The sequence below is a fragment of the Colobus angolensis genome, unplaced genomic scaffold, assembly GCF_000951035.1.
Source record: "Colobus angolensis palliatus isolate OR3802 unplaced genomic scaffold, Cang.pa_1.0 Scaffold58, whole genome shotgun sequence".
Lineage (NCBI taxonomy): Eukaryota > Metazoa > Chordata > Mammalia > Primates > Cercopithecidae > Colobus > Colobus angolensis.
Genome location: NW_012119376.1, coordinates 2,772,915 through 2,786,696, shown reverse-complemented (window position 1 = coordinate 2,786,696; position 13,782 = coordinate 2,772,915). Strand labels below are relative to the sequence as shown.

The 13,782-nt window shown below is 36.9% G+C and overlaps 1 protein-coding gene across 4 annotated transcripts in view; it reads left to right on the top strand.

Annotated features, from left to right (window-relative positions):
• The window catches only part of VTA1 (vesicle (multivesicular body) trafficking 1), an 86,030-nt gene extending 73,461 nt beyond the window's left edge, over positions 1–12,569 (top strand). For 3 of the 4 annotated variants that reach the window (XM_011962051.1, XM_011962050.1, XM_011962048.1), the window contains one exon: positions 10,322–12,569. In XM_011962051.1, the coding sequence (XP_011817441.1) occupies positions 10,322–10,467 (146 nt within the window). In that variant the 3' untranslated portion in view covers positions 10,468–12,569. The remainder of the gene's footprint in view (positions 1–10,321) is intronic. The other variant, XM_011962049.1, reaches the window with a different exon arrangement.
• Positions 12,570–13,782: the final 1,213 nt, after the last annotated feature.

The following is a 13,782-nucleotide window of genomic DNA, read 5'->3' as shown; positions in this document are numbered from 1 at the left end:
AATTACAGTCCTATGTTTTTCCAAAATTTCTGATGATTCAAATATTACAAATGATTTAGAACTTCATCACAATAATAAATACTCCATGAAGTCTTAGAAAAAAAAAAAAAAAGAAATTTGACAGATATTGGAATAATTTTTCAAAACAAAAAATAAAATATTGGAACTGATAAATACATTTGCCAAAATGGAAAAGTCTTTTGAGGCTCTCAACAGCAGAATGAACTAAGCAGAGGGAAAAAAACAGTGAGCTCAAAGACCAGCTATTTGAAAATACACAGTCAGAGGAGGGAAAAAAGAGAATGAAAAGGACTGGCTACAAGATATAGATATCTACCTCAGAAGACCAAATCTAAGAGCCACTGATGTTCAAGAGGGAGCTGAACGAGAGGTAGAAAGCTTATTCAAAGAAATAATAACTGAAAACTTTTCAAAACTTGAGAAAGATATAAATATCCAGCTACAGGAAGGTCTTTTAACACTGAACAGATTCAACCCCCAAATAAGACTACCTAAAGGCATGTAGTAATCAAATGCTAAAGGCCAAGGACAAAGAGAAGGTCCTTAAAACAGCAAAAGATAAGAAGCAAATAGCATATAAAGGAGCTCCAAGTCATCTGGCAACAGCCTTCTCAACAGGCCAGGAGGGATTGGAACAACATTTTCAAAAAAACCTATCATCTAAGAATATTGTATCCAGCAAAATTGTCACTCAAATATGAAGGAGAGATACAGTCTTTCCTAGACACAAAAGCCGACCCATCTTCCAAGAAAAGCTAAGGGGAGTTCTTCAGTCTGAAAGAAAAGACTAATGTGCAGAAGAAAACATTTCAAGGTATAAAATCCACTGGTAGAATTAATACTCTGTATAGAATTTTTTAGTATAGAGCAATTTTATAATATAGAGAATAGAGCAGTTAGGCAAAAGAAAGAAAGTTCATCCAAATTGAAAAGGAAGAAAACAAATTAGCCTTGCTCACAGATGGCATGATCTTATGCCTATAAAAACCTAAAGACTCTACCAAAAAACTGTTGGAACTGATAAATTTAGTGAAGTTACAGTATACAGAATCAACATACAAAAATCAGTAGCATTTATAAACACCAACAGCAGATAATCTGAAAAACAAATTAAGAAAGCAATCCCATTTACCACAGCTACAAAAAATATAAAATACCTGGGAATTGATCTAACTACAGAGATGAGATATCTGTGTAAGAAAAACTATATAAAATTCTGATGAATGTAATAGAAGTGGACACATAAAAAATGTAAAGATACTCCGTGCTTATGGATTAGAAGAATTAATATTATTAAAATGACAATGCTACCCAAAGCAATCTACAGATTCCGTTCAATCCCTATCAAAATGCCAATGACATTCTTCACAGAATGACATTTCACCAAAAAATAACCCTAAGATTTATATAGAATGATAAAAGGCCCTGAATAGCAAAAGCAGAACTGAGCAAAAAGAGCAGAGCTAAAGGCGTCACACTCTGTCTGATTTCAAAAGTTACTGCAAAGCTATGATAACCAAAACAACATGGTACTGACATAAAACCATACACAGGGACCAGTGGAACAGAACAGAGAATCCTGATATACATTTATGCATTTACAACCAACTCATTTTTGACAAAGGTGCCAAGAACCTACAATGGGGAAAGAACGATCTTTTCAATAAATAATGCTGGGAAAACTGGATGACTATATGCAAAAGAATGGAAGTAGACCCCCATCTCTCATGATACACAAAAATCAAATCAAAATGGATTAAAGACTTACATCTGAAACCTCAAATCTAAGACCTGTGAAACTAATACAAGAAAACATTAGAGAAATGCTCCAGGACATTGGTCTATGCAAAGATTTTTTTGTGGAAGACCTCAAACGCATAGGCAAATAAAGCAGAAATGGCCAAATGGGATTAGATCCAGCTAAAATGTTTCAGTATGGCAAAGGAAAAAACCAACAAAGTGAAAAGACAACCCATGGAATGGGAGAAAATATTCACAATCCATCTATCTGACAAGAGATTAATAACCAGAATATATAAGAAGCTCAGACAACTCAATAGCAAAAAACAAATAATGCAATTTAAAAATGGACAAAAGATCTAACATTTCATATATGAAATATCAAGTATATGAAAAAATGCTCAACATCACTAATCGTCAGAGCAATACAAATCAAAATCACATTGCAGTATCATTTTACCCTAGTTAAAATGGCTCATACCAAAAGACAGGCATAGAGAACAGTGCAGAGGTTTCTCAAATAACTAAAAATAGAAGTACCATATGATTGAACAATTCCAAAGGAAAATCCAAAAGAAAGGAAATCAATATGCTGCAAGAAATCTACACTCTCATGTTTATTGCAGCACTATTCACAGTAGCCAAAAATGGAATCAACCTAAATGACCATCAGTGGATGAATGAATAATGAAAATGTGGTATATATACACAATGGAATATTATTCAACCAAAAAAATAAAAGAATTATATTATTTGCAGCAACATAGATAGAACTAGAGGTCATCGTTTTAAATAAAATAAGCCAAGCCCAGAAAGACACATATCATATGTTCTCACTCACATGTGGGAGCAAAGAAAGGTGGATCTCATGAAAATAGAGTAGATTGGTGGTTACCAAAGGCCAGGAAGGAAAGGGGGAAGGCGTGGAGGATGAAAATGGAAAAAAAAGAATATACGTGTTTTTATTACCACTGAAATGCATGCTTTGAAATTATAAAGATAGCAAATTATATATGAATACTTTACCTTAATAAAAATAAGTTTAAGAAGTAAAATGCAAAACTATAAAACCTCTGAAAGACAGCAAAGAGAAAATCCAGATGACCCTGGGCTGAGCAAAGACTTTTTAAATGCATGATCCATAAAAGAAAGAAATGATAAGGCAGATTTCATTAAGATTAAAATTTTCTGCCCTTCTAAAGATGCTGTCAAGAAAATGAAAAGACAAGCCACAGACTGAGAGAAAACATTGCAAAAGGCTTATCTGATTAAGGACAAAATATACATAAAACTCCTAAAAAACAATAACACAGACAACCCTCTTTTAAAATTAGCAAAAGGCCTTTACAGTCACCTCACCAAAGTGGATATACAAATGGAAAGCAGACATATGAGAAGATACTTCACCGCATATATCATCAGGAAAATGCAAATTAAAACGATGAGATACCACTACACACCTGTTAGAATGGCCAAAATGTACAACATTGACAACACCAAATGCTGGTGACGATGTGGAACCACAGAAACTCTCATTCATTGCAGGTAGGAATGCAAAATGATACAGCCACTTTAATAGTTTGGCAGTTTCTTACATAACTAAATATATTTACTTTAGGATCCTGCAGTTGTGTCCATGGTATTTACCTGAATGAGTTTAAAACATATATTCACATGAAAACCTGCAAGCAAAGGTTTATAGCAGCTCTGTTTATAATTGCCGAAACATGGATGGAACCAAGATTATCTTGCTGTAGGTGAATGGATAAATAAACTGCAGTACATCTAGACAATGGGATATTATTCAGTGCTAGAAGGAAATGAGCTATCAAGCTATGAAAAGACATGGAGGAAACTTAAATGTATATCACAAAGTGAAATTTTTAAAAGCTGTATACTGTATAATTTCAAGTATGTGACATTCTGAAAAAGGCAAACAATAGAGGAGGTAGAAGATCAGTAGTTGTCAAGAGTTAGAGGGAGAGGGAGGGATGAATGAGTGGATCACAGAGAAGTTTTAGGGCAGTGAATCTGTTTTGCACGACACTGTGTATTAGTCTGTTCTCATATTGCTATAAAGAACTACCTGAGACTGGTAATTTATGAAGAATAGAGGTTTATGATTCACAGTTACACAGGCTTAACAGTCAGCATGACTGGGGGGCCTCAGGAAACTTAAATCATGGCGAAAGGTGAAGGAGAAGCAGGCATCTTCCTCACATGGCAGCAGGAGACAGGGAAGGGGGAAGTGCCACACACTTTTAACCATCAGATCTCATGAGACTTCACTATCACAAGAACAGCAAGGGGGACATCCACCCCCATGATCCAGTTACCTCTCACCAGGCCCCTCCTTCAGTTCAACATGAGGTTTGGGCAGGGACACAAGTCCAAATCATATCATTCTGTTCCTAGCTCCTCCCAAATCTCATGCCCTTCTCATATTGCAAAATTCAAGTATCTCTTCTCAATAGTGCACCAGTCTTAACTTGTTTCAGCATTACCTCAAAAGTTTGTAGTCCAGACTCTCACCTGAGACAAGGTAAGTCCTTTCCACCTATGAGCCTGTAAAATCAAAAGCAAATTAGTTACTTCCAAGATACGGTGAGGATGCAGGCATTGGGTAAATGCTCCCATTCCTAATGGGAGAAATTGGCCAAAACAAAGGGGCTGCAGGCACCATGCAAGTCTGAAACCGACCAGGGCAGTCATTCAATCGTAAAGCTCCAAAATAATCTCCTTTGACTCCGTGTCTCACATCCAGGTCATGCCAATGCAAGGGGTGGGCTCCCAAGGCCTTGGGCAGCTCCACCCCTGTGGCTTTGCAGGGTACAGCCCCCTTGGCTGCTTTCACAGGCTGGTGTTGAGTGTCTGTGGCTTTTCCAGGTGCGTGATGTAAGCTATCAGTAGGTCTACCATTCTGGGGTTTAGAGGATGGTGGCCCTCTTCTCACAGCTCCACTAGGCAGTGCCCCAGTGGGGATGCTGCATGGGGGCTCCAACCCCACATTTATTCTCTGCACTCCTCTGGTAGAGGTGCTCCATGAGTGCTCCACCAGTGCAGCACACCTTTGCCTGGACATCCAGGCATTTCCATACATTCTTTGAAATCTAGGCAAAGGTTCTCAAACCTCTGCTCTTACCTTCTGCACACCTATAGGCCCAACACCATGTGGATGCCACCAAGGCTTGGGGCTTGTACCCTCTAAAACCATGGCCCAAGCCACACCTTGGTCCCTTTAAGCCATGGCTGGAGCTGGACCAGCTAGGGTGCCATGTCCCAGGGCTGCACAGAGCAGTTGGCCCTGTATCTGGCTCATGAAACCATTTTTTCTTTCTAGGTCTCCAAGCCTGTGATGGCAGGGTCTGCCATGATGGTCTGTGAAATGCCCTAGAGACATTTTCCCCCACTGTCTTGGCTATTAACATTTGGCCCCTCTTTACTTAAGCACATTTGGGTGATAGGCTTGTATTTTGCCCCAGAAAATAGGTTTTTCTTTTGTACCACATGGTCAGGCTGCACATTTTCCAAACTTTTATGCTCTGCTTTTTAAATATAAGTTCTAGTTTCGGATAATCTGTTTGTTCATGCATATGAGCGTATACTTTTAGAAACAGCCAGGTCGCCTCTTGAATGCTTTGCTGCTTAGAAATTTCTTCTGCCAGATACCCTAAATCATCTCTCTCAATTTCAAAGTTCCACAGATCTCTAGGGCAGGGGCAAAATGCCTCCAGCCTCTTGGCTAAAGCGTAGCAAAAATGACCTTCCTCCAGTTCCCAATAAGTTCCTCATCTCCATCTGAGACCACCTGAGGCTGGATGGACTTCATTGTCCATATCATTATCAGCATTTTGCTCAAAATCATTCAACAAGTCTCTAGGAAGTTTCAAACTTCCCCACATCTTCCTGTCTTCTTCTGAGCCTTCCACACTGTTCCAGCCTCTGCCTGTTACCCAGTTCCAACATTGCTTCTACATTTTCAGGTATCTTTATAGCAGTGCCTCACTCCCTGTACCAATTTTCTATATCAGTCTGTTTTCACAGTGCTATAAAGAAGTATCTGAGACTGGGTAGTTTATGAAGAAAAGAGATTTAATTGACTCACCGTTCCACAGGCTGCACAGGAAGCATGACTGGGAGGTTTCAGGAAACTTACAGTCATGTGGAAGGGAAAGGGGAAGCAGGCACCTTCTTCACACGGCAGTAAGAGAATGAAGGGGGAGGTGCCACACACTTTTTTTTTTTTTTTTTTGAGACAGAGTCTTGCTCTGCGCCCAGGCTGGAGTGCAGTGGCCGGATCTCAGCTCACTGCAAGCTCCGCCTCCCGGGTTTATGCCATTGTCCTGCCTCAGCCTCCCGAGTAGCTGGGACTACAGGCGTCCGCCACGTCGCCCGGCTAGTTTTTTGTATTTTTTAGTAGAGACGGGGTTTCACCGTGTTAGCCAGGATGGTCTCGATCTCCTGACCTCGTGATCCGCCCGTCTCGGCCTCCCAAAGTGCTGGGATTACAGGCTTGAGCCACCGCGCCCGGCCGCCACACACTTTTAAACCATCAGATTTCATGAGAACTCGCTGTCACAAGAACAGCAAGGGAGACATCCACCCCCATGATCCATTCACCTCCTACCAGGCCTCTCCTCCTATTCAAAAGGAGATCTGAGTGGGGACACAAATCCAAACCATATCACACTATAACAGTAGATATATGTCATTATAAATTTGTCCAAACTCATGGAATGCACAACATCAAGAGTAAACCCTAACATGGACTCTGGGTAATACTGATGGATCAATGCAGGTTCATCAATTGTGACAAATGTGCCACTTAAGTTGGGGAGTTTAATAATGGAGGAAGCTATGCATAGTGGGGAAGAGAAGATAAGGGAAATATCTGTACCTTCCTCCCAACTTTTCTGTGAACTTAAAACTGCTCTAAAAAATAAAGTGTTTTTTAAAAAATAGTGCATTTATAACCACTGTGACTACCATTACCACCGCTTCTAGTATTTCTTATATCCCTTTTCTGCTACATATTTCTCCTTAGTGCTTAGTAATTAATCTTTTATTTTATGCATATATGTGTGCATATATTTAATGCATATATGTGTGATATTAATGGATATTAAATATATTGTAATGAATTTGTGGCTGACTCTGGAGAGTGGGATTGCATAGGTAGGTATTTGAAGCACAGTGTTTACTTTTTTTACTTTTACTTCTCTGAATAGTATGAGAGTGTGAATGACAACTTACCTCATAAAGGTTTTTGAGCATTGGCTGGGCGTGGTGGCTCACACCTGTAATCCCAGCACTTCGGGAGGCCGAGGCGGGCAGATCACAAGGACAGGAGATCGAGACCATCCTGGCTAACACGGTGAAACCTCGTCTCTACTAAAAAAAAATACAAAAAACATTAGCCAGGTATGGTGGTGGGCGCCTGTAGTCCCAGCTACTCGGGAGACTGAGGCAGGAGAATGGTGTGAACCCAGGAGGTGGAGCTTGCAGTGAGCCGAGATTGCGCCACTGCACTTCAGCCTGGGTGACAGAGCGAAACTCAGTCTCAAAAAAAAAACAAAAAAAAAAAGGTTTTTGAGCATTAAGTGATATAATATCTGAATAGTATTTAGCACAGCCCTTGACATAATGAAATTCTGCCTGTATGCATTACTACTGTCGTTGAAATTGTTAAGTGACATCTTTTAGCAATGCCTGTATGTATGAAGGTTCTGTCTGCGTCCTGTGCATTCCATCCAAGTCAAAGGATAATAGAGTATACCAGAATGAGATTATCCAAGGCCTTTGACATAAGAATTTCTGGAACTATCTAGTAAAATTGGAAAGAGCCTCTAAAGACTCATTTTGGAGATTATTTACAAGTGTTCTATCCTCTCTTATGACGTTAGATATATCAACCTTGGAAATGGATGCTTATGTCAACTGGGCACACAATGTTTTCTCTTCACACCAAGTGATGTTATCTTTGATCCAGTGCTGACCCAGGCTCTCTTTGCCACTGTAGTAGAGAATTTAACTGATAGTTCTAGCTCTCTTCTGCCTGATCTTGTCCTGACCTCTGAAGAGATGAAGCCCTCTTATATATAGATGGTCCTGTCTGCAACTCATCTGGAACTTATAAGCTAAAATTTCAGAAGAGAGATATATTAGGCAACCCTTCTAATCTTTGAAACATCTTTTAGGTCCACTTGCACACACTGTGGTTCTGATTATGGCCTCTAGTAAATGTTAATGATAGAAAAACAGCTTTTATTTTGGTGCATTAAGCTTATATTGACCATTTTGAGTATAAAATCAGATAAACTGAAATTTAACACTTGTTCTCTTTCTGAAATGTGTTTACCCTTATATATTTTTTGTTAGTTGAGTTTTTAAATGCTAATTTTAAAGACTCATAATTAGGTGACATTTTATTTTTACTTAGTTTAAGAATTTAATTCATATTTTATTAATGAATTGTAGACTACTATATTTTTAAAATAAAGGAGAGCCTATGTGTTACAAAATAGCAAGTAACATGGTTTTTTTAGCTTATATTTTTCATTGTTGAAAATAAATCTAATATCTGTCTATAAATTACATTTTGGATCTAAATCTATACACTGGTTGTTATTTAGTTCTTGTATTTTATATATGAGTTATATAATTAGTTATGCATGTCTGTAAACTTTATATATTTTATAATTATATTTTTCTGTTAATATATTTTCATTCACATTTTATAAATATTGAAATTATTTCACAAAAATACAATATTTGTGTTTTAAAATAATTTAATCCTTAGTAGATAAGTTTATAAAACAAAAATAGTAACAGAGATCTTGCCATTTTACCTTATTAATAAGTGATACATCAGTCAAACAGTGCTAAAGCCAATGCCGTAGAAATAAGATTAATGTGACCATTACGGCCTTCTTTCAGCACGTCCAGTAAATTCTGGATGGATGCCCTTTATATTTAAAAGAGTGCCCTGAGACAGGAGAGACTTAAAGCACAAAATGTAGCATTAAAGTAAACTCAATTTTCAACTATGTTTCCTCACCTAGACAGCATATGTAGGGTAAATATATTTTGAAAAACCATTAAAGAATCTGGTAGGTATTTTTCAAGATCACAAATATGAACTGGAGCATACCTGACTAAATTGTAAACAGAACTGCAGGATAGCTGATGTTTACGTTTAATGGGCAACAAACGCCAAGTCAGTAACCTCTATTAAAATTGGAATCGGTAATCCCTGATTCACAACAGTGAAAGCCAAATTATGTAATCTTAAATACTACTAGTTCAACAAATATTTGAAGACTTACTATGGTACCCTACACTAGTAAATATATGTGTATTTTAAAATCTGCAATTAATGTTTAATTCTATATGAACTTAGTTTTAAAATAGGCTAAATAATTTAAAATATAACTTTTTCATATTCATGCAGTGAAGTTACTGAGTACCTACAGATGCCTGGCACTGTGCTGGAAACTGTAGCATATATTGTTTCAGTACTCTTTTTTGAAAATTTTAGAAAGCAATAATTTGGATCAGAATATTGTATCAGTTTGCCTGGAGTTGCTACCTATTTTGAAATCTTTGAAATGCTGTGTGTGTGTATACACACACACAGCGTAAAATATATACATATGGCAAAATTAAAAGCAACTAAATGAAGTCATTCTATTTATCAGTACAGTCTTGCACTTATTTCAAACAGAATTGAAATATGTTATCTGCTTGTTATATTCTATGCCTCCAAGCCTTCTGATTAGTACTTCTTAGAATTCTCATAAAAATTTCCAAAGAAAATGGTGGTTATTTCAAAAGACAAGATATAATGTCCATTTTTAATTTTGTCTTTAGAAATATATATTCAAGGAAATTTGTATCTTAGATTAAATGAAATGTTTTTAATTTTTTTTTACTGAAATTGTTTAGTTGGGCCCTACATATTAATCATACGTATAACTAGAAAACTTGCTAAGAATAAATTTTAGAGAAATAATATGTAATGGTTGTTTACATGTTTAATTGCATATGTCAGTGATGTAAAATTTAAGAAACCTTAAGAGATTTTTACATAGATGGCACAAAAATGTAAAATATTTTCATGCTTAAAATAAGCTAAGCAACCTGGTTTTCTTTACATAAAGTTTGTTATTCACTTTTTTTTATTGAAGGGGATATTTATATTCCAGCTCAAATGAGGGTTGAATTGGTTTAGTCTGTGTGTATTGTTCCATGAAGAGAAAGGCTAAGTGATTTTAGCATAGACACCAAAGCTACTATCCTTGTTTGTCCTTATTACTTCTTGAAGGAAAATGTTATTCATCTAAGTTATTACATATTGGTGTGTCTATGGTTTATATTAGTAATAAAAAGACAATTGAAAAGAATGAAGAAAATGTATCAAAGTTCTTATGAGATTGACTAAAACTACGGTTTTTACATAGCCTTAAATATATTTTTTAATCTTAAACATAAGCATTTGCCCAACCTTACAGAACACTTTTTATATTCTTATAAATATATTGATTGTTTTTTTTTCTTCTAGGGGATATTCGTCTAACCCCAGAGGACTTTGCTAGAGCTCAGAAGTACTGCAAATATGCTGGCAGTGCTCTGCAGTATGAAGATGTAAGCACTGCTGTACAGAATCTACAAAAGGCGCTCAAGTTACTGACGACAGGCAGAGAATGAAGCCTTTGTATAACAGACCCATGTATTTTTGGCATGAGGAACTAACAGTCCATTACTCTATCTTCAGCCTATCAGGATCACAGTTTTAAGGAAGACTTGGTTTCGTTTAATATGACAATGAAATCTGTGTGTATCAGATTTTTATTGAAGCATTCATCAGCAGCCTCAACCAGTTTTCATTGTCCATTTAGTAGATTCAGTCATCTCTGAGTATATAGGGCTGATGTCAGCAAGACCCTAAAAATTCCCATTGAATCCTGCTTCAACAAATGAAAACACACCTCTATAAAATGTATACTGGGAATAACCTTTGTATTTACATACATTAGGGGAATTTTTTAAAATCTGTAATGTTTGGACAAACAGATATTACTTTGCTATAAAATTATAAATGTAACTTTTAATAAAGATTGCCAGAATATTCTAAATTAGAAATTATGTTTTTGTTTCCCTCAAGACATTAAACAAATATGAACATTCTAAACTGCTGGATTAATCTGAAAAGACATTCAGTTCAAATTTTTTTTTATTCTCATGTTAAATATAACTCCATTAAAAGTTTAAATATTTCATGGGAGAAAATATGATAAGGTAAAGAGGTAGAATCACTTTCAGACTTAAGAATAATGTTGATTTCCCAAATGCTTTACCTTATCTATTAAAGCATAAGATGAATTGGTATTTGCTTCATAGGCAGTTTGACTGCATGTATTAGAGAATGAAAAGAAGATACTTGCCTGGAAACTTGGTGCTTTAAATTAAGGTACTCCTCTGCTGCTGTAGAATGGATTCCACACAGTGGATAGCTATGGATGATTCAGAATATTATGTTTAGATTCCCATTTGTTAAGTTTATAAATTTTGTGGGGAATTATGAACTTACTGTGTACCACCTGCATTTGTACTGTGTGAAAAATAAATACAAGGATTCATTTAGCTAATTCAACTTACTACAAAGACAAATGTCTGTTTTTATTTGCCTGCTAGAATTGTCTTTTTTAAAAGTCATTTTTATTTATAGGAATATGGGTGTTTCTATAGGAAGAGACAGTTTTTCGTTGTTGTTGTTTTTAAAGATAAATTTCACAAAGTTACCTGAAATTTATCTGGTCCATTTTATTCATGCTACTAAGATGGAAATCTTTAAACACAAGGGTGAGCAAGCTTTGGCCCATGGATTGGCCACCTGTTAATGTAAATAAAGTTTCTTTGAAACAAGCCTATACTCATTCATTTATGTTTTGTCTGTGGTTGCTTCCACAACTGCAGAGTTGTATGGCTTGCAAGTCCGAAAACATTTACTGTTTGGCCCTCTAAGAAAAAGACACCTAGTCTAATGGCCTGTTTGGGAAAAAACGCATCACTAACTCATAATCATTTATATCCATTATTTTCTGCATAAATGTAATGCTATTGTACAAGGTTTGGTAGAATAAATATTCAGACTATTCTAAATTATCACAAAAATATCCCCAAAAATCATGCCTCCTAAAAAACATTTTCCTATCTTTTACAAGATGTATGAACATTTGTAGAGTTCCACATTTGCATCCAGAAATCCAGTGCTCTTCAGAACGTTACTAGATCGCCAGGATGACCTTTAGTGTTATACGATGTTCAGCAAATTTTAATTTAAACCTTGGTATGTCTGGACACTAAAAAGTAAACCTATCACCTCGTATTTCATACCGTACTTTTTGGTTCCCGGTTGGGAGAGCACATGGAGGGAAGGAGATGATATAGAAACTATGGAGTTCACTGATAGTGGGCTGCATGGTGTGACAGAGCCCTTCTCTGTAAAATGGAAATGACACCACTAGCCATCTCAATAGTTACGAGAATTAAAAGAGATACAGTACCCGAAGTGCTTAGCACCTTGGTAGCATTTCATAAATGTTTAGTGTCAATAGTAATGCTCTAGTAGTGTAAATTGTTAATAATTTATTTCCCAAGTATCAGGAAATCCCAGTTGTCTATGTGGCCCAGTGCTTAAAAATGCCTTCTTGCATGAGGGGATTGAACTATACAATGTTTAACTTTGTATTTGTATTTTTTCCTATAAAATGTTACAGTAAAATTAGGAGATGTGTTCTGATGTAACAATAGGATGAGCAATTTTCATTTATTCCTTCAATATATATTTACTGAATAGCTACTATGTGCCTGGTATTGTTCTTTGCAAGCAGAAACAGCAGGAAAAAAAAAATCCCTCCGTCACAGAGTTTAACATTCTAAAAGGGAGGAAATAGATAATAAAATATACAGTACATTTCATCAGTGGCTCTCCGAGTGTGATTGGAAATACAAATCTTGGGCCCCACATGTCCTCCAATCAGAAACTCTAGGGATGGTTCCCAGCCTTCTGAGTTTTAAGAGACACTTAAGGTGGTCCCTAAAATTTGAGTGGTTTAGTTCTACCCAAATTAGAAATGTTGCAAGTCTGAGAACAGATTCTCCTGAAACTGGTTCTCAAAGGTGTGGTGTCTGGATGACCAGCATCAGCATCACTTGCGAACTTTAAAGTTCTGGGGACCACACTATGGGAACTTCTGTATTAAATAGTGATAAATGCTATGCAGGAAACATTGAGGACAGGATAGGAGATGTTTAGGTGTGTACAGACATACGCATATTTCAATAGGATAGCCAGCATAGACCTCCCCGAGGTAACATTTGAGCAAAGAAGGAAAAGAGTAGTTAGGCAGATACATACATAGAGGAAGAGCATTCCCAACAGGTAAGACAGAAATAAGGTCAGAGGGTAGAAGTGGGAGAAAAGCTGGTGAGGGAGCTAAAAGCTTAGGATCATACAACTTCTTTGTTAGGGACTTGACTAGGAGCTATATGGAAAGGTTTTCAGCAGAAGCGTAGCCTGATGTGACTTGACTTTTGAAATAATCATATTGGCTCCTATGTTGAGAATAGACCATAAGGAGGGTAGTAAGTAAGGAAGGAAGCTGGGAGACCAGTTAAAAGAGTATTAACAATAGGCCTGGGGCAGTGGTTAGCACCTGCAACCCTAGCACTTTGGGAGCCGAGGCAGGTGAATCACTTGAGGACAGGAGTTTGAGACCAGCATGGCCAACATGGGGAAACCCTGTCTCTAGCAAATATATATGAATATATATATTTATCATATAAATGTATGTATATAAAAATCATATATATTAGCCTGGCATGGTGGCATGCACCTGTAATGCCAGCTACTCAAGAGGCTGAGGCAGAAGAATTGCTTGAACCCAGGAGGCGGAGGTTGCAGTGAGCAGAGATGGCGCCACTGCACTCCAGCCTGGACGATAGAGCGAGACTCCTTCT